General features: G+C 38.7%; 1 protein-coding gene across 1 annotated transcript; it reads right to left on the bottom strand.

Annotated features, from left to right (window-relative positions):
• Positions 1-7763: 7763 nt before the first annotated feature.
• On the bottom strand, positions 7764-12715 carry CCDC201 (coiled-coil domain containing 201). The gene is made up of 3 exons (XM_072924268.1): positions 12679-12715; positions 8832-9400; positions 7764-7932 (listed from the first exon to the last, which is right to left on the bottom strand). The coding sequence occupies exons 1-3, from the start codon at positions 12713-12715 to the stop codon at positions 7846-7848; spliced, it is 693 nt and encodes a 230-aa protein (XP_072780369.1). The 3' UTR covers positions 7764-7845.
• Between the last annotated feature and the right edge of the window lie 8428 nt (positions 12716-21143).

Below are 21143 nucleotides of genomic sequence, written 5' to 3'. Positions count from 1 at the left end.
TTAATTCTGGTTCTTACAAAAATAAAACAGTTTGCCCAGCTGCTTTTGTCAGGAAATCTGTCCTTGCCTTTTGTCCTGGGGCATTTCTGATTTCAGCAGTTTTATTTGTATTCTTAATAATAATAATTATTATTATTATTATTGTTATATTGGTGACAGTAATACCAAAAGTACCTTTTTCAGGTTTCAGAGCCTCTACTCTTTCCTCAGATGTCAAGAGACAGGACTCTGGGACTTCAGTCAGTTCTAGAGAGCTTGAGGCTTGCACAGAGAGCTGAAAGCAGGTAAACCGCTGGGAATCAGGTTTGCCTAAGCTTTAGTGTCTGATAATGTCGGGTTTCACACTGGCCAAATGCCAGGCACCCGCTAAAGTCGCTCACTCAGCCTCCCATGCCACAGCTGGGCAGAGGAGAGCTCATGAATTGAGATAAGGACCGGGAGAAAATACTCCAAGGGCAAAACAGGCTCAACTTAGAGGTATAAAGTGAATTTATTACTAACAAAATCAGAGAAGGATAATAATAAGTAAAATAAGACCTTAACAACACCATTTCTTTGCTCGCCCCTCCCTTCCTCCTTCCCACGGGCAACACAGGAAGACAGGGTGGGGTTTTTGTCAGTTCGTCTCCTGAGATCGTCTTACGCTGCTCAGGGAGAAGGGTCCTTCCCCTTCCCTCTCACAGGAGACAGCTCTCCACGAACTTCTTCAACGTGGGTCCACTCTCAGGAGAAGCAGCCTACTGCACCTGCTGCAACGTGAGTCCCTCCTACAGGCAAACAGTCCTCCCAAAACGCCAGTGGCATGTTGTTTCCTTCACATGTTCTCACCTCCTCCTCTTCTCTGACTAGAAGAAAAACCTGTCACTTTGTTTTGATTTTATTCTTAAATATGTTGTCACAACCTCTCTGATTGGCCCAGTTTTGGCAAGCAGCATGTCCATCTTCAGAGCCATCAGAGACTGGCTCTGCCAGACATGGTGGAAGCTTTCCGCAGCTTCCCACAGGAGCCACTTCTGTGGCCCCCATGCAACCAAAAACCAGGCCGTGAAAAACCAATACAAGAGGTTCATACAAATTGCTGTTATTATATCAAAATCACACTGGAGATAAGATTGAATGTTGCTTGACTATTTGCCTACCCACTGTATAAATAATCTCTGTCATCAAAACAAAGATCATGCAGAGTTACTGGATTAAAAAAACCAATTTAATTAATGTATAATGAAACAAAGCAAAAAGCCAAGATTAGATTGTTAAAGCACTTGTTACAGATGAAAGCAGAGTGCCTCTCTTTAGAAATAAGATTTTACTACCTTTGGTAAATTATTGCAATTTTGCCTTCTGTAACAAAATCACATGGAAAAGAATCAAACTTCTAGTGACCCATACTTTGGTGATGATGGGGCAGTTGTAAAAACTAAGACACAGAGTAGAATTATTAGATGTGTCAAAAGATTTTTGTCTTGAGGAATCTGATTAATCAAGCTGTTGTAGAAATGCTTATATGGGTAACTATAAAAGTAGAACTTAAATTTTATTTTTGTTGCTGCTGTAATTACAATCAGAGACTGCTTGACCATGAAATGGTAAGCACAAAAATAAACAACCCCCTCAGCACCTCCTTCCTTTTAATGTAGTTTTCTACATTGTCATGTATAATACATTTCCCTATGAGCTGATATTTTTCTCAGAGATAACTATCTTGTGGAAAAACCTGTTTTACAGACTTATTAAATATATGCAAAAAAAAGCATATAACCTGATATTTTAAAATATCAAGTTCAAGAGTTATTTTCCTTTAACTCACTGATTTTGCATTCTGAGAAACTAAACTAGCCAACAGACCTCTGTGGTGTCATGAGTCTGCTATAGTGTTTTTGCTTCTCTTATTCATCTCTTCTCCAAATGTGATCATCATAGACTTTTCCTTTTGCTGGTCTTGCGCAAGGAATTTGCGATTTGTTTTCTTTTATCATTTTTTATCATCTCCCAGTTGTGGCTAAAATATCTTCCACTGAATATACTAGTAAAGGTCAGGATGCACTGTTGATTTGCATGCTTGCATCATAACCTATGTGGTATAATTGCCAGTCCTACAGTCTTAGTGAACTTTTTCTCAGGTACACAGAGGTATTCAGGATGCCATACAGCATTTCTTTCTCCACTATTCTGGTCCCCCCCCTTCTTTCTTCTTTCTAGCACAGTTACAATTATAACACATATCAACAGTTTATTTACAACATACGTTTTGTAAATAAAGTTTTTGATTGCAATTGCAAGCCTTCTATCTTATTGCAATGTCTTCCTTTCATGGTGGCAAAGCTTCTTGCTGTTGTTGAGCTATGGTTTGTGCAGGTTTTGTGGGTTTGTGTGATTTTTTTCTTCTAGAGCAGTAACAAATGCTAAAGCATCCATGACCTTTGTATGAATACTCTTCACACAACACCAGTTTGATTTAAGTGCATGTCATAAGATGCAATTAATTGCTTGTGCTCTCTTGGCTGGCTACTTTGAAACCCATTTTACCTGGACTTCTTGTAAGTGCTTTTTTTGGATCCAATTCCTCTCCAAGTAAATTTGTCAGCAATCCTGCACGTACTTTCGTTACTGTATTTGAATTTGCAACAGCTTTCCATACTATAAAATGAAATTATTCCATTTCTAGGAAAAAAATCTTCTTTTTCCTATCTTAGAGGGGTGAGATATTTATTTCCCTTTATCATTGCTGGCACCTTCTCTTTAGGAGAAGATGTAAGCTTTGGGAGGATTATGGTATCTGCTTATAGAAGAAGGTCAGTACAAAGGAAGAACCTGCACTGACATGAAGAGCTGAAAGCAGAAGACAGTTACAGTAGGACGTGTAGAGCTAGGAAAGGCCAAAAATATGAAGTGGAGGAAACAAAAGGGATCAAAATGGCAGCAACAGTAAGAAGCAGAAAAAATATGAAGCATATTTTTCCCCTTTCTTCTTTCTATTTCTGCTATAAAAATGAAGAAAAACAGGAAAATAAACCTCACAAAGAAATAAAAAACCACAGATGTGGGACAGTGAGTGACAGAACAATGGTGCAAGTTCAATCTTATTTTTAATAAACACTTAGGCAAAGTGGAACTACTTTTATAGGTAACACTTAAAAGCACTGACTTCACAGTTGGGCTAGAAACAATGGTTGCTGCCTTGTGAGCCAGGACATTTGGTTTCAAGCTCCTATCTCACATTAGAAGGGGATTTGAAATGCAATCTGTACTTCCAGAGTTTAGTACTGTGGGCTGCTGGAATTGAAATCAGATAGACAGAACTCCTATCTCACTGCTGTCTACTATGCATCTCCATGCACATGTACCATTTCATGATGGAGGGGTGGGGCTGCTGTAAGTGCTGCAAAGCCACGTGTATGAGTATACGCAGGAGTCTGGCAACTGTCAGGCTCTACAATTCGAATGCCTATTGGGACTGACTGCGCTGCTAAGCACCATTTAATTGCATGGAAGCATTAGGTAGCTACACAGTAATAGCAAACCTGAGGAAGGTTTGGGCAGGGTGAGGGTGAGCAGCTCAGATCTGCATCCTAAAGGAGTGGTAAGATCTGTGCCTAGTTCAAGTTTTAGCAATATTTGAAAATGTTACACAATTGTTTCTATTGGTCTAACTTTTCTAGGTGCTGGTAGGCTCAGTGTTTGTTCATTTGGTTCTAGTAAGTTGGAAATACTGAGGAGGGAACTGTTTTAGTGGGCATGGTGGAGAGCTTCAACAGATGAGGCTAAGGGAGACCTGTGTTTATATGTCTTATAGAACAAAACACAACGAAGTACAGGTCAGTGACACTGTTGTGTGATTTATAACTCAGGGTTTTGTCCATAGCAGGAATGTAACTATGTTGTAACTTAGAGGGGGAAAAAAATCTGGTAGTTTTTCGCTTTTCCTAGTTATTTTAAAATTGTTCAGCTGTGATGAGCAAAGGAGGGATCTAGTTCCCATTTGTCTGTTACATAAATCTAAAGTATGTTGAATACATATGCTAAACATTTTTCTCTTCAAACTGGCCGCCTACAGAAGCACCACAGCTGGGCAGATCGATCCCAGCTCTGTCAATAGGAATATTACCATTGCTTCAATGGGAACAAGGCCATGCTCATAAACCCAGGGTGAAGACATTTCTGTATCTTCCCTCTGTTCTTGGTAATGTTTTTGTTCTTCTCCCTCTGTCATGCTTAGTCATCATCAGCAGGTAGGTTGTGCAATATCTATTCAGGGACAAGTATACCGAAAACAGCTCCATAGGTCAAGGTTATAGCTTCGCTCCAAAAGGAAAAATACTGCCCTAAAAGAACATTCTCAATGAGAAGGCTGTTCTGAGCTTACAACTGTGTCCATGTTGCATTTGAAAGTCAGGACAACACCAAAGTTCAATAACATGTTGCAACTCTGATTCACATTCATTCATGCAGGAAGAGGGCATTTTTATTTTACAGAAAAGGATGTTTTGGGGATTCTCTTCTCATAAGTATCTGGTGTCTGTAGCTGCTAGCCTGTTTCAGCGTCAGTGCCTGAAATCCATACTTCAGGTCTGTAATGATTAGGAAGACTTCTTTTTTAGAGGTGTTGGATTTTACAGCTCCCTTTAAGAATTTTTTCTGCACTGTGATGATATTGTAATATAAATATTCGTAAATGAACTTCGTGCATGAAGAGAACACTAACCAAACAGTAATTTGCCATTGTTGCCACTAGAGGATGGACATTAAAAAACAGTGAAACTGTATACTAGTAGTGCTCCTCCCAAAGTCTATTCCTTTTAAAGTATACATACATAGTATGACAGAGAACTATCCATGTAATTTAAACTTAAAAATTTAATTCTAGTGGGTTTGTGAGTCTACTGGAGAAATGAAAGGAAGTTCAAGCTCTGTAAACAAATACAGGAAAAGAAGAATGAAGAAGTACTAGTTGTTTGGTGTTTGTTTTTTTTTTTTTTTAATTTATTTTTGCCCTATGGATATTCTTACATCTGAAGGATAGTTATAGCAGTATAGTTTTGTAAGTGCAATTTGATAAATTTAGTTTCTAACATCTTGATTTTATAAATTAGACACAAACCTTTCTCTGAAAACACCATTCACTAAGGTCTGTACTATATAGGGCTGGTTGAAGTTCCTTGAGATTATTACATGCAATTAAGCATTGATACTGTGGTTGCAGAATATCAGACACGTTTTGGAAAACCCCTGAAGGACCAGTTGATTGTATTAATATTCACATTAAATACTATAAGCAGTTTTATAACTTTTCCAAACTCACAAACACCTAAATTATTCCAAAACAAATATTATATAGCATTTTCTATTTCTTTTTAAACATTCTAGAAAGGAAATAGAAGTAGTTTCCAAAGCCATGAGACCACCTGGATTTTTGCATCTGTCTGCCTGGTAGAGCTTGAAAACTTGGAAAGACCCAAAGTCAGTTCTGTGTTATGATTCAGTACAATTTGTTTTCCTCCACTGGGGAAAGTCTTTGGGATTTTATTGGCACCAACTAGATCCATGAACCTGACAGAGTAGCAGCCTTTGTCCCTGAAAAACACATAATTTGTGTTCTGAATTTCAGAAGTTTTGCATTGCACTTGGAATGAAGCCGAAGATATCTTAGATATTAAGTAGCCATATTCCCTGGATTCATTTTGCATTTAATGTAGCCCAAAGCAGGGCCTTAGAAAGAATTTTGCAGCAACTACACCCTGGCCTCCTAAGGTCTGGAACATGTCCCACATGACCTTTCCACTTGGCCTAACATCATGGAAGGCATCAACCTAAGTAGACAAAAGCACTTTAGGGTGTGACAACAGTCTTGTTATCAGAGGGTATCAGATGGGCAAGGAATCCAGCAGTGAAGAGCAGGCACTAAAGACAAAAGACGTCTGTGTCTTACAAGGAAGGAAAGAACTAGAGACCAGATTGGAGAAGACATTAGTTGAAGACATTTGAAGACCAAGATACTGGATGGGCAGGAGTCAAGAGTGACTTTGAGAAGCAACAGTGAGAAAGAAAAGCAGTGGTATCAAGACTTCCTGAGACTCGGATGAGAAACCTAAAGAAGGAACAACTGGAACTGACTATCTGGGAAGGTACAAATAAACAAGAGGCAGAACTGGGACATTTGGATTAAGCATTGGGTCATACAGCCAGACAAATCTGTGCTTTTCCCAGGGGCAGAGGAGGGTTTTACGTTAACCTTGCACTTGCCTGATCTTAGTTCAGCCCCTGGCACAAATCACAGATACTGATCAAATGCCTGCAGGCTCAAGGGGAATAGCATCACATGCCTATTTTATCTCAAAAACAGCTTGGGATCTACACCAGCCAGGAGCTCTCTGGTTGCCAGAGGAACCTGTGGAGGCCAGACAAGTAGTCAGGGTAACACACACAAACAAATTCCAGAACATTAACTAAACTTGAAACCAAGTGAGCATGACTTGGCTCATGAGCTGAAGGACAGCATCACCCCACTGCCTGACTTCACAGAAAGCCAGGTCTGAGGATAAGGCTGTTCTCCTGAGAAACTCTGAAGAATTTCACTTCAAGAATCATTAACAAAAATATCCTAATTCCTTTTAAATCCTGAGAGAGATTGTAAAATGACAAATGCACTCTAACGTTTTGGAGTGTAACACAGATGCTGTCAATAGGCCTGTCTCATAATGTTGGCATGGGACATACTTCTCTACCACTTTGGATGTGAGATATTACAAGTTACAGTTTGTGGAAGGGAAATGCAATAGCGCCCCTTGCATCCATTCTTAATTGGCAGCTTCTTTTAAATGGGATCTCTCCCCTTTAGGGTAATTAGTTCCTGGAATAGTTGCAAAACCAGTATAAACCAGGAAAGTGCACATGCTAGAGCCACACAAGTGCAGAAATATGTGTATATAGGTGGTAAAACTGTTCTGGATTCCTGCTGCTGACACTCTATAGATAACTTAGAAAGTATAAACTCTGCCTGTATAATCTAAAGATTAAATAACAGAAAGCAGTAGAAATGAACATGAATGTTGTGCTTTTTGCATCAGTTCTTGACTGATGCTTCAGAAAGTTCCTTTGAGTTAAATTACCATTTTGACAATACAGCGATCAGGTAAAACACCCTTCTTGACCTCCATGCAGCAGCTCCAGAGGGGAAAAAACCTAGAAACCCCATTCTTCCTCAAAACACACAGCCAAGGATTAAGTATCTCTAATACAACAGTGAGTAGCATTTACAGTCTAAGGCTGGGACAAACTGTTTTTGAACCAAAACTTCAAAATAAGCTGTCATTAATTAGTAATCTCTAAAGAATGGCTTCTATCCTTGGTGCCTCTCAGTATTTCCTCATCTTACCAGGTAGCAGCAAGAACATTTCAGATTGCATCAGCTTTGAAAGAGATTCTCCTTTAGCTAACCAGGATGACACTCTGTGGCCACTAGGACTTTGTCTAGTGACTTCTTGTTAAGAAAGATCAGCAACCCTATAAGACTTAAATGCTACATTTAATGCTACTTAAATGGCAGGATGAAGAATGATTCTTAAACATTAAGTTCTTCCTCCCTTCTTTGTTCTATGTCTTTCAGCTATTATAAATTAACATTGACTCTCCTTAGTAGAGAGGGTCTCTTCTTAACTCTCATCATAATTTATACTTGGCTACTCCTGGATTTAAGAAGAAAGAATGAAAAAACAAATAAGCAACAGCAAAAGATCATTTTGGAAGGAAAGAGGAAGTCTAACAGGCACTATAACGAAGAGTGTGATTTATTGGAACTCGCCATTTCCACATGATGGATGTGACAGCACTTATCCCACAGGTACCCAATCAAGCTTCTTCAATTGTCAGTTCATGTTTAGTTGCCTCCTCAATGTTTTTAAGTTGACGAAGCAGCCACTCTCTTTCTTTCTTTTTCTGTTACAGAAGAAAAAATATTATTTAATCAACCTAATCTATTCAGATAGCACCTGCTTTCTGTATTTCAGATATCATCTACAAAAAGGACTTATGACCCAACTCAGTTTTGGCTGGAGTTTTCCATTTGTTTTAAGCAAAGAAGCTTTTACTCTCAAAGCTGGCAAGTTTTCTTGAGTTTTCAACACACTCAGGAACAATATGGTACAGAGAAAAAAACAAAGCAGATCAGAATTTGATGGCTTTACACTGACATGACAACCTTCAGAGTCTAACTTTGCTGCCTTCCTGTCCTTTCTATGGGCTTTCCACAGGCCCTTAGAAAATTATTAAAGTTTCAGAAAATGGAGTTCTTGTGCTCCACAGACAACCAACACTTGCAGAGCATCTATTAATCTAAGCTTTCCCCAGAAAGCCCTACATTAGTCAACAGGACTGCTCACAAGATCCCATTTGCAATTACTGTAATTCTTTATATAAAGCACTACAGTTTGGATTTAACAGAAAAAGTTATTTTTCCTCAAGTTTGGTCTGACTTGCTAACATTAAGAAACTTTAGAATTTCAGTTACTGATTTCTTCCTATTCTTAAGTATCTTCTAAAGAAAGATATATTAAAAAATACACTTTCCCACTTGGGTACACAATGAATCATACCAGCTCACAAGCTGAAGCAAATGCTAATTTAGAAGTTTGCATGGCATCCTGTCTGTGATAGGAATGGTATCACAGCGTTTACCACGCTATGATGCAATTCATAAAGAGATGGTCTCATTGCTAAAGTTATGGACATGTTCCATTAGTAAACTATACCCACTTTACTAGGAATATCTGTATATATTCTGTGTTATTAGAAGTTTGTGTAACTTAGCTGTTGAATAACTAAATGAAAGCCTTTACCTGAAGAGTTTTATCAATTTTCTTCTTTCTGGATTTTGTTACCAGAGGATCTTTTATCCCTGGTATTCCAGAAACAAGCCATGAGGGTCCACTCTTAGGAGTTACTGCAGCATCCACAAATGCTCTGGTGGTAGCTTGAGTTTCTGTGTTTGGGACAATCTTGTGAGCTGGCTCTTGATTTGATTCATCAGAGGCCAAAACAGTGGAAAGCCTCCTTCTAGAAAATACAAGCCGAGAGCTTTGGCTTTTCTCTTTATTTAGTTCTTGCAAATCAAATGCTGTTGAAAGCTTTTTTGGGGACATAGGAGGAATGTGTGCATCAACACACACTAATGATACTTGAGACAATGATCTAATTAGATTTGATTTTGGCATTGGAGAGCCATAAATTCTCTTTGTGGCATCTTGGTCCTTGATTGACTGATTTGTCAGATCTGTAAAAGATGGAGTTGTTCTTGAAAGCATTGAGTCCAGCAGGGTGCTGTGTTTCACCATTCTCTTTTCCAGAGATCTTTTAACATTCAGAAAAGAATCATCTTCCTCTGACATCTTGAAGTTAGGTTTATTGCCTTAAGAAAATAAGAAGATTGTGTCATTGTTCACACTGTAAAAGATGCAATACAAGCTGCTTTTTAGAAGCAGGCTGTTAAATCAAATCCTAAGTGTTCCTATTTTCATATCTATATTCTGTCTTTACATGGAATTTATCCTATATATAGATCAATGATCAAGCAATTAGAAGAGCCATGTTGAAAACAGAACATGAGAACACAGCTGGTCACACATCCAACACTTACTCCTCTCTTAGCCTTTGGCATGAGGAGCTCCAAGTATGCTAGAATTTTTAAAGATTTTTCATTAACTGCAACATCATTAAGATACTGTTTCCTCTTTCCAAGTATATAAATAATATATTTTTGGTGTTTCAGCTGCTAACACTCTGTATGCTCTGTAGCTGAAAAGCATTTGATGGCAGAGGGACTACTGTTGTGCAGCAAGAAATCAAGTGCTCTAAAGAGATGGGCCAAGAATTTCTGGATTCACCAATGATCTCTTAATCAAATTGCCACTCCCTTAATTCCTTGAAAGGGGGCTCACAAACCTCTAACTCCCTTCTGTTTTCTTGACATTTGTCTTACTTCAGCTGACCCTGAGCTTTGATTCTAAAAAATATATGTTCTGTGCAAGCCTATTTTCAACTGAATTTAAAATGGCAAGCTTGCTTATGCTAGTAGCATTATTCCTATCCATTTGCAAACCCCCAATAAAAATAAATTTGTTTTTTTATTGGGGGTTTGCAAATGGGTAGGAATAATACTACTAGCAAAAGCAAGGACACATTTTGTGTCCTTTTCCATGGAATACCACAGTGCTGCAAGTGCTGTCTGTAGCTGCATCATCTTTTAGAAAAGGGCATCTTCCATGGCCTTTTCTGCAAAACTCTTAAAAAACTTTCCCCTTTTCTAAAAAGCCTTTTCTTTCTGTTTTTTTTTTGCTAATTTTTGGGCAGAAAAGCCCAAGATAAAGATATCTGATTTGAGATATATTTAAGATAAATATCTAAATGAGGTGAGCAGTTAAGTACTCCTAGTAATTGTTGAACTCCTTGCTTTCATGAGGTTGTTCAGCTATTTCATGCAGGTTGGTTGGCCCATATTCTAAGCTGTATATAGACTGTGGCCTTGGAGCAGCAAAACAGGACTACCATGAAGCAGGGCACAAGAAGACAGGGATATATATTTGCTGAAGTAAAAGGCATTAGTTCTCCATTCCTTGTCAGTGTTTTGCATCTGTGTAGTGTCCAAGTTTTCTAGTAGAGTTTCACAACCACTTTGTGTTTCTAAACACAGATGCAGCAAGAGCTAGAGCACTGACTCTTCAATACAGCAGAAGTCAGGTGTTTTATGGTTTTTTTTTTTTTTCCCTTACAAAGAGGGAGATGTACTCCATTGTAATTTTTATTTGGATACCCATTTCTTCTTTCACTTCTTTAGCAGTGCTAGCTTGTGTGACACAAAGGCAGCACTCAGTCTACAGAGTGTTTCATTTCCTTTTTAGTTAGATTGACTTCCTTTAGTCTTCATCATAGACGCTTACATGATTAAGCTTAGAAAGGGAATAAAGAGGACTTTACAGCTACCACTCCTCTCTCAAACTTATCCTCAGCTATATATTTTAATACTTTCCCCTTCAGCATTAAGTGGTCAATTAAAAACTATTTCTTTCTTAAATTAATTTTTAACAATTTTTTCCTACCAAAGCTTTTGTGGAAAACAACAATGATTTTTTTATTTCACATTTCTCTATGTTTTAGAAAGATAAATATGTACAAGCAACAGGTTTTTCTGCTCTAACACCACTATAGATAAAGGAGAGAAGCCTAAAAACAACAGATAAATTTAATATAATATATATAAATATATTTGAGCATATCAGAGTGCATCACAGAGAATTCATTTTGCAGGAAATTTGACAAAATATAGCAGGCTTAACAGACCTACCAAGTTCTGAGATCTTCCTTCCTTCCTTCCTTTCTTCCTTTGTTTTAGCTTCAGCTGCTGCTTCCCTTCTTATAATCCTGTTCACCCTGGCCATCCTTTGGTATAGATACTCCCTAATTAACACATTTAGCATTTCTTTTTGAGTATTGCCATTGCTTCTAAATGAATAAATACCCAACAGAAATCTGGGATTAATTAATCACAGGAAAATAGGATAGCCAGCTTATCTATATGCTATATTTATTACTATTTAATCTCTGCTGTATGCTGCCTATTTCAATCACAAAAATACTCTAGTGGTTAATTGGCTTCACATGGCTATTTAAGGCACATTGAGGATCTGCTACAAGATTGATGTATGTTGATGGAGTATATTGCCATCCTGATTTTATTTTCTCTCTGCTTTTCTTGTTCAAAAAATAAATGGGAAATTAATGTTAAATCTGCCATGAAAAAGCTCTTCTTTTAGGAAAATAGGAAGTGAGAATAAAGTGAAAAACTGTAAATTTCAGTGTGAATGTTGTGTTTGCAGCTAACAGCTAATGACAGCATTTTATATTGAAGCATATGTTTTCAAAGTATCAGCACTTAAATTAGAATTCCATTGGTTTGAAATGGTATGGTTTAGGTGGAGGACTGTAATTTTTATCAGCTGAAAAGCAGCTGGACTACACTAGTCCTGAATTGCAAGTCAGCTATTTCGTAGCTAACAGTAAACAGCTGTTATCACAATGCTGTAGAGCAAGAACAGGTGTAAGGGAGCACGTGCACAAATAGTGGGGTAGCCCCTTTTGACAAAGTATGACCTGTGGACTTTTAAGATGATGAGACAGACCTAATTTCACAGCTTCATGTGCATGACCTGGGGTTGTGGAATGCATCTAGCTCAGACAGAGGGGCAAAAGCACTGATCTCGCAGGAATTTGAACTTTTGGTTCCAGGGAGTCTACCTAATCAGAAACCACTCTCTCGCCACATTAATAGTTTTACTATGAATAGAGAATTGGAGCTACCAGTTCAACATTTAGAAGTAACAGTCTGTCAGTATATGGATAAAATTACTAGGCTTAAGTTATGTGTCCCTAAGGAGCTGAAAGAGAGCTTGAGAAATGGAGACACATTACAATCACATGGATTGCTTGAGTAAGCATCTTGGAAATAAACAGTCTGTCCAGGATAAGCTATTTATTTCCTAAACTCCCAGAGGAAGTTCCTACAGTAATATTTTGAGAATTAAACAAAAACTATTTTGAGATACTTGTGGCTGGAAAAGAAAAAGTCTCAGCCCTTTATAAACACAGACCAATCTTTACCTAATTTTGAATATTTGTATTTAGTTTTCATACCATGTGGCTTTGTGAACAAACCCACCAGGTCAGCCATTCTGTGCCTTGCAGGCCCAGCAAGCCAGGTTTTTATATAGTACAGAGCACAGTGATGTCTTGACATGGTCTCACAATGTTTGTACTGTCCTGCTGTACTGTGGCACATAATATCACCTCTCCCAGCAGGGCAATGATGCAAACAACACTGAGCAGCATGAACCTGCATGAGAAGCTTTTTGGAGTACTGAGAATGACATAATTTCACTGGACCCCTTCAAAACCTCACGGCCTTGCCTCCCAGCTGGTGCTTGGCACTCCTTGCTGTGCTTGTCCTCGCGATTTGTCCCCTTTTCCATGGAATCTCACAGTACTGCAAGTGCTGTCTGTAGCTGCATCATCTTTATGTCTACCTTCCATGGCATTTTCTGCGAAACTCTTAAAAAACAACTTTCCCCTTTTCTAAAAAGCCTTTTTTTTCTGTTTTATCTAGAACCTTACTAAATATTTTCAAGAGACAAATTAAGAGGTTTGTAAATTGTTCTTGCTGCTAATAATGGTTTATCTTATGTCCCACAAATCCATCTCTTTATCAAGTGGTGGCAAGATGTTACAGAGAATAGGAAAGACATAACTGTAAGAGATAAGACAGAAAAGAGTCCAATATTAATTTAAGAATCAGAGCTCAGTAGAACATCTGCAGTGATGATATTACCCTGGTCTCAGTGTATCTGTAGCCATGTTCTATATCTGAACACAAACACCCAAACTGTGACTTGAGTGACATCTTGAAAGCTTCTTGCATCTTTCAAAGAATGATACATACTGTGTCCTGCACTCAGACCTATTCATTATGACTAATTCCTCACTAAATTTACATTCCTTGGAATGATCATATTTATCTTCAGCATTGTCTACTTGGTATTTTGAACAATAACTTCAAAGGTTTGTATACAGCCTTTTGGCCTATATTTACACACAACTCCTCTCATTTTTTGCATAGTGCAAGATGGCACTCAATTCTAGCAATATTATTATATATCTTCATATATATTATATCAAACTCCCACTGCTTTAGGTTTATATCTTTAAAGATTCTTTTGTCGATCTCATTTTAGGAGATAATTTAATCTTTCTAAATTTATTCCAAAAATGCAAAACTTACTTAGGTTACTGCATTCCCTTAAATTAAACATGAATTCTTAAATTTTTTACTTCCAAAACCAACAAAAGTGGGAATATAATAAAAGCACAGTGTTTTGTTCAAATTTCAGCCCCTTCATTCCAGTTCACATACACGAATTCACTTCAAAGACATGGAATTTTGGGAGGCTTCATCTGGAAAAGGGAAACACTGGAATTATTTTTCAGTTTACCAAGGAATAATTTACACAGAGGGACAAAAATGGACACCTTTCTCCCTTTGTCTTCTGGTCTGAGAGACTGCAATTCCTCAATTGCTGCTCTTTTAACTTCTTTATTTTCTAGTCTGATGATGTTGCCAAACAGTTCTCCTGAAGGGAACTTGTATTCTGAACCAATCCTTATCTCATATACTTTCCTAACATATTTTCTTGAATTGGATGTGCAATTCTAGTTTGTAAAGTCACAAATCTTGCATAAGTCTCCAAGCTAGGTGCTCTCCAAGGGCTAGGTGCAGTCTTTACTGGGCAGAACATTAGGAGGTCCTCTCCCAGCTCTTGCAACTACTCTGATGTTTTTAGGCATTGAGGGTGATTCCAAGTACCTAATAAGAAATAGGAGCTGGTAAGTAGAACTCAGGATTCTACTCTGTCTGATGACCTGTGGTGGAATGACCCTGAAAGCCTTATAAGGAAGAATGAAGAGCCAGAGGAAGCATGGAAATGGAGGTGAGGAACAAAAGGAGAGTGAAAAGAATAAATTAAGAGAGGGACACAAATGTGAAAATGTTTTCCTAAATTTAGACTCACACAGAAGGAATAAATTAGAAGAAAGATAAAAGGAGTGCACAAAACAAAACAAAACAAAACAAAAAAAAAAAAAAAAAAGAAAATGAAATTGTTTCCTAAGTGATTTAGAAGACTTGGGCCCAAATTACAAGCTTTTTATGGATGAAACACCATAAAAATACAAATCTGATTCAAATTCACATAACCTATTCTTCCTGTGTTTGAGTTTTGTATATAAGCAAGTCAATCAGGAGTGCTCTAAGAGCTGCTGATCAGACTGAGCTCCTTAGTGAAAATAGGAATGAAACATGTTATTTCTTGATGTGAAGTCTAAAATGAGCAGGGAGCCTCCTAATGACCTAACCTCTGCAGAATAGTGCCTTCTTTGGGACTGGAAAGCATTATGGTACAGCAGGCAAATGGAGAAGTAATTCTGTTCCAGTAAGCTTCTTGGGCAGCCACAGATGTTGAAATGGAAACACTGCGACACATTCTGTGGACTTAATCTCTTCAGGTGCACAGAGGGAGCCAGTGGAGCTTTATGAATTTTACAAAAGCACCTCAGTGCTATTTCAACTTATTTCAGTAGGAATTACATGTCTGGACACCACTAAGAATCCTGAGGGGAAAGGCATTTTATATATGTGTTTGGAAGACACTTTAGAGTAGAATATAAAATAACAAATTAGAATAGAAAGGAATAGAATATTTCAGTTGGAAGGGATCTTTAATATTCATCCAGTCCAACTGCCTGACACTTTAGACTGACTGAAGATAAAGGATGTAATTAAGGGTGAATGACTCTGACCCTCAAACACTGACAGGCAAAGAGAATCAACCACCTCTCCAGGAAGCCTTTTCCAGTGTGTTACCACCCTGTTGGTAAATAAACATTTCCTAATGTCCAGTCTAAACCTCCCCAAGGAACATGGCTTTGAGCCATTCCCCCACGCCCTGGCACTGAGTACCGAGGAAAAGAGATTGGCACCTCCGTCTCCCCTTCCCTTCCTCAGGAATCTGTCAGGAGTAGTGTGATCACCCCTCAACCTCTTTCTCTCCAACCTAGACAAAACCAGTATCCTCAGCCTAGCATGTCTGCCAGCCCCTTCACCATCAAAACCTTTGCTGAAACCTTCAGAAACCAAGGACAATACGAATCCTTTGTAGTCTGTTAAACAAACTTGTCAGTGCCTGAAAAGCATTATGTACAATCTTGTTCTTCAGCAATTTTAAAATTTTTGCCTTTTGGAACACTTTCTCCACATATTATTTATGTTATGATGGTAATGTGAAAGTGGTGCCTTTGCAAGTGTTGGAGGTTTCCATTTTTCAGTGTGGCAATGACTTTTTCCTGGCTAGAGGCAAGATCAATGTCCTTCTACAGTGTCCAGGAACAGACTTATGTACAGCATAATTTTCATTCAATTTGATCATAGGAGCACCTCATAAGGAACCTGAGAGAAAGGCTTTAGGGAATCCTGGATAAATGGGTCTAGCGATTTCATAACCTTTCAGTAAAAAAAATGGCTTTGAACTAGCAATACAGGGTCATGATGTGTGCTTCAGGTTATATTTTTCTACAGTTTTGGTTATGACTGTTGTCCAACTGGACAACAAATTCAATTTTATGCATTCAAAACCATTATCTTGAACTACTTACTGGGTTTCATGGCTGCTCAGAAAGTCAAACCCTTATTTAAATGTCTAAATTATCTTCCATATGATTAGTTTCAATAAGAGTTTAAGGAATAATGAGACTTGGCTCTTTGTCTCTGAAACAATTCCAATTAGTCTTAAAAGCTTTTAATACGGGTTTCAATAAAAATTTTTCACCAAGGTCCACGAGTTACAGGCAATTGGAAGTGGTATTCTAACAGCCAATTTTTTTTTCTGCTTTAATGTAATAGTAGGACTGAAAAAACAAGTTCCTTAAGGAACATACTTTTGCATCTCATAGAAAAGTTCAGTGGCACATCCTCCCTCTGTTTAGATTAGCTTTGCCCTCGGAGTCCTTGGTGTCTAAGTGAAAGGCAGATTAGTTTGTACACATAAAAAGATGCTGCAATATTAAGATCAATTTTGAAAGCTAAAAGCATTAAAAAGTGTTGTCTCTCTTTGTTAAACAAGGCTATAATACACAAGTAGCCAGTCTAAAACCATTGTGAGGGATGTCAAATTGAAAAAAATTAGCTTTATAATGTAGAAGTCTGGAGGATCAATATTCAACTTCAAAAAATCTAATTATCTCTGTAGTAAGAAGTCAGGTATACTTTAATAGAAATCACTGACCTTGATAAAATCAATGACTTTTTAATGGCGTCATTGATTCCTCTTCATTACACTCTTGTCTTACCAGAATGCCATTATGTGTTCTGTCTGCATGTTGTTTATTCACTAGTCACTGTCCTATACACTTTCTACGTGTTTCTACACCCCACAAGTCAATCTGAGTTAATATTCAACTGAGACCTTTCCTCAGTAACTTGCTGTGTCTTTTCTGATACAACTGCTCCTTTTTAATTATGTTGGCAGAGCTGCCGAGGAGCACATAACAGTATTGCCAAAGTTCAATAAATATACAAAGTAACGATAGAGTTTGGGGGGGGAAACAGTCTGTGCTGCTTTCGTGACCTTTGGCAATAGTATTAGTCCAGTTTGGCCAAACAAATATCTAGCTTCAAATCTCTCAGCAACCAGAAAATGATGGATTTATTTTACTTTATTACATCCAGTAATAAACTAAAAATGCTGTGTTGTGCAGTGCAGTAGCATGGCCAGACTGAGTATAGTCCTATGCAGGAAGTAAGGCCAGGTGAATATAAATGGCTCTGTCTTGTGGCATTAGAATTGTGCAGATGAATCCCCAGGTAGTCTAAGCTGGGGGAAAGCTAATTAATTAATCAGAGTCCCACTGACTTAGTGAAGCAGAGCACTTCTGATCGCACATCAGCTTTGTCTGTGATGGTGTAGTAATTTATATGTTACACTGTCTCTATGAAGGACATCATTGGCATCTTTAGAGTGTGCCTTGTAAATGAAAAGGTTCTTGATAATAATGACTACTTCATCACTACCTTCTTCCTTTCTAGCTCTTTATGCCTCAATCTAATCACAGTTAACAAATGCCTGGTTATAAATACAGGAATAGTGTAAGCCTGGGAGACTCAAATTAATGTAATATTAAAAATCAGTTTCTATTCTCTATGCTTTGAGCTTGGAAATCTATGCTAACTACTGCTGAAATTGACAGCAGAAATAACCTGCACAAGAGTGGATATTAGGATCAGACCAGGATTCCTAAGCAGCCTGACTATACTTCAAGATCCCCATTCTAAATGCCCTCTTGACAGTTCAGAGGGTTTAAAGAGAGCCAGAAATGTCACAGACAATCTCTAATACATGGCTCACTTCACAGCTATGACTTTTTTTTTCATCACAATAACCCAAACAAGAATATGGTCCATGATTTGATACCTATATAATTGTTTCCTTCCATTCAACATCATGTTCTGCCAGCAGAAATGGCATTAGGTGACCCACTGCTCTAGGGAATGGCTGCAAAACTGGAAGGCTTTGACATAGATACAATGGCAATGCACCAAGGTACACAAGGGACAATGTACACAGTGTTCTCATTTTCTATTCTCCCCTTCTACCTGTTTGAAATCGACAATATCCTCTGGTAATATTTTTGGACAAGAACCTCAGTTTCAGTCCTGGGTGGTTTATGCTATGGAAATGCTATCTGGAATTCCTCATGTCCGAAAGTTAGCAGAGGGGTAACAATCTAATACTGATCATACCTCATTCTTTAAGCAAAATATATTCTCATACTGTCTCTGAAGTGATTTGCCTGTGTAATGGGACATGGCAGAAAAAAGTCTCCAAGTAATGACCTGAGTCATTAATCCAGAGCATATACTCTCTCGTTAACATATGTATCTGTGAGTGTACATATTTCATACACAGGTATAAATGGCTCTATGTGTATTCATGTACATAGAATTCCCTGAAACAACACTAAAAGGGTTACACATTTTGGTATTAAGAGAAAGCCTTAAAATACCAATGTGGCAGAATAGGTACAATGAAAGGTGAAGGATAGATTTTCAGTTTATTTATATCCTTTTGACTTTACAAAGTCATTCTGATTTACACTTAGGGAGGTCTGGCATGTTGTCTTTCAGAAGGGAAGGACAAGGCAAAAAATGGCTATATAAGGCCTTAAACACTTCTCACTAATGTAAGGGCAAACCAAGGACAGTTCCATCACACTCCCACATAGCACTGTAATTCTGTAGAACTCACACTTTGCTTTCTAACCTGCAAGAAAAAAAGCTGGGGAGACTCTGTCTAGCATTTGGATTAAAACCCCTTGCATCTGAGCCCAGGCTGTTATACATCACAGGGGACCCTACATTTCCAAGATATCTTTCATAGTTTGACAGTGAAATTAATTTTCTCAGGAAGTTTGGGTCAAACCAATCAGTGGTCAGGTATGGCTGTTGGCACTTTGAGTGACTGCTGAAGGCTGGACACGCCTCTAAGAACACAGGGGGTTAAAAGCAGAGAACTCCCAGGGGAGCTTTCTCTTTGGTTCCGGTCAGAGTGCCTTGCAGACCTCCCATGCCCAGCCACAGCCTGGGTGAGGGAGGGGAAGCCATGCGGCCTGGGAGAGGTAGGCCAGAGTGTGAAGGACTGGAACTGAGCCAGCTCCTGCAGACGGAAGGTGGGGAAAATCTGAGATGTCTTTGTTCCCTCCCCCAGAGAGAGAGAGAGAGAGAGTGAAAGAGACAGGGAACTGGCAGAGGAGAAAAGAGAGGAGGGGGGAAGGTGCCCAGCCATGGGAGTTGGAGTTCTGGGCAGGGATTTCAGCCATCTTGGGAGTGAGACTTTTTAACCCCTTCTTGGACAATGAAAGCCCTGTGAAATGTTACTTCTTTTTCTGAAAGAGAAAAGAGATGGTCTGGGACCTGAGATGTTAGAAGAAGATGGGGAAAAAATCCTAGGTGGGAGGAAATGATGGAGTGGGTTTTGGCTGGACTTTTCTTGTATAGACTGAACCGATTTCTCCTGCAACAGAGACTGCATTTTTACAGGGATGCAATAATTGGAGCCAAGAGAGTGACCTGCTGCAGTGATTAGGAGGGTATGGTGGTGCCCTCTGTCTTCAGGGAAAGGAAGATCTCCGTTCTTGAGACCCTCGGCCCCAGGGGAGGAGAAAATGGGGGTGTCTGTGGTCCCAAAATAAGAAACTGTTGTTCTTTGGTCCTTGGCAGAGCATCTTTAAAGGAGGAACCCTTTGAGCAGTCTCGGTCCATGCACAGTGGTGAGAGCACTGTGACATGGAGAGGAGGGTGTCACACTGACAGATTTTCTCTGGGTGGTGCCATGTGTGACATGGAAACACAGGAGATTGCAATTGTGTTTCCTGGGGGTCTATGTTGCAAGAGAGACTTCTCCCTCCCTTGATGGACTGAGTATTGATTATTAGAAGGGCGGTAAATTGATCAGGAACCCAGGGTTGTGTCTCACTGGGTTTTGATGGAAATTGGGTGAGGGGAGGAGGAGTGTTTTGGAAAGTTTTAATCCTGAATCCTGTGTGTTCCTTTTATTGTAGTTTTAGGGTAATGAAGTTTTTCTCTGTTTTTAAGCTTGAGCCTGCTCTGCTCTGTTCCTGATCACATCTCACAGCACTCGTTTGGGGAAGGTGTATTTTCATGGGGACACTGGCATTGTGCCAGGGTCAAACCATAACAGTATCTCAGGGCATATCTTCAGGGACAGGAATGAGGCGCCTGAGCACCTCTCCTTCTGCTCTGAGCTGGCCAGATGGGAGTCTGCTGTCATTTGGAAGTGCTACAATCAAATTGCTTTGAACTACCCAAATTTAGCAACTCTCTTGCAAGGCATATTACCTGATAAAACTGTATCAGTTTTAAAATCAATTTTAAGTCAACGTATGCAATTTTGCTCTCAGGTTGGCTCTGTATCTTGCATAACATAAAATGCCTACAAAATCTACACTTAGCCTAAATTAACCATTTCTGCCTTGTGAAAAAGGAGAGATAAGCTTCCCCTCACTGTCTTCTGTTCTATGTAGCTGGTATTTTGCTGGTCATTGCATATTTATTTTCCTCTTCTTGCACAGTGAAGGGTACCCTTGGCCCAAGCTGACTTACACTGTGGTCAATGCAGAAAATCAATGAAACTCATAAGGAAGCTGAATTGTTCTCATGAGATTCTTTAGCTCAAAGCAATTCTGAAAGCAGAATTGCAGCATTTCTAAAGTCATGTTCATAGCCTGACTGAGAAGCTGTAGCTGCACCCTCTGAGAGGCAGCTTGGTACATAGTAATGAATGCAACATGATTTAAAAAGCAAACATAAAAAATCCCAACCAGCCTCCCCCCACAAAGCCAAACCAAAACCAAAACAACAATCTCATACAGCTATTTATTTGAGCAATTTCTTCCTTTATTTTTAATTTGATTCCAGAAATTATAATAGTGCAAACACTTAGTATAAAAGTTGCAATAAGAAATTTACATTCACATTT

Source organism: Taeniopygia guttata, chromosome 2 (genome assembly GCF_048771995.1).
Source record: "Taeniopygia guttata chromosome 2, bTaeGut7.mat, whole genome shotgun sequence".
Classification (NCBI taxonomy): domain Eukaryota; kingdom Metazoa; phylum Chordata; class Aves; order Passeriformes; family Estrildidae; genus Taeniopygia; species Taeniopygia guttata.
This window is presented reverse-complemented; position numbering and strand designations above follow the sequence as displayed.

Coding starts and splice junctions, on each gene's coding strand:
- CCDC201 (XM_072924268.1), bottom strand. CDS start 12,715: ATGGCTGACCTGGTGGGTTTGTTCACAAAGCCACATG. Junction 9,401..12,678: donor TTTGTTCACAAAGCCACATG/GTATGAAAACTA, acceptor TATTTTCTTAAG/GCAATAAACCTAACTTCAAG. Junction 7,933..8,831: donor AAATTGATAAAACTCTTCAG/GTAAAGGCTTTC, acceptor CTTCTGTAACAG/AAAAAGAAAGAAAGAGAGTG.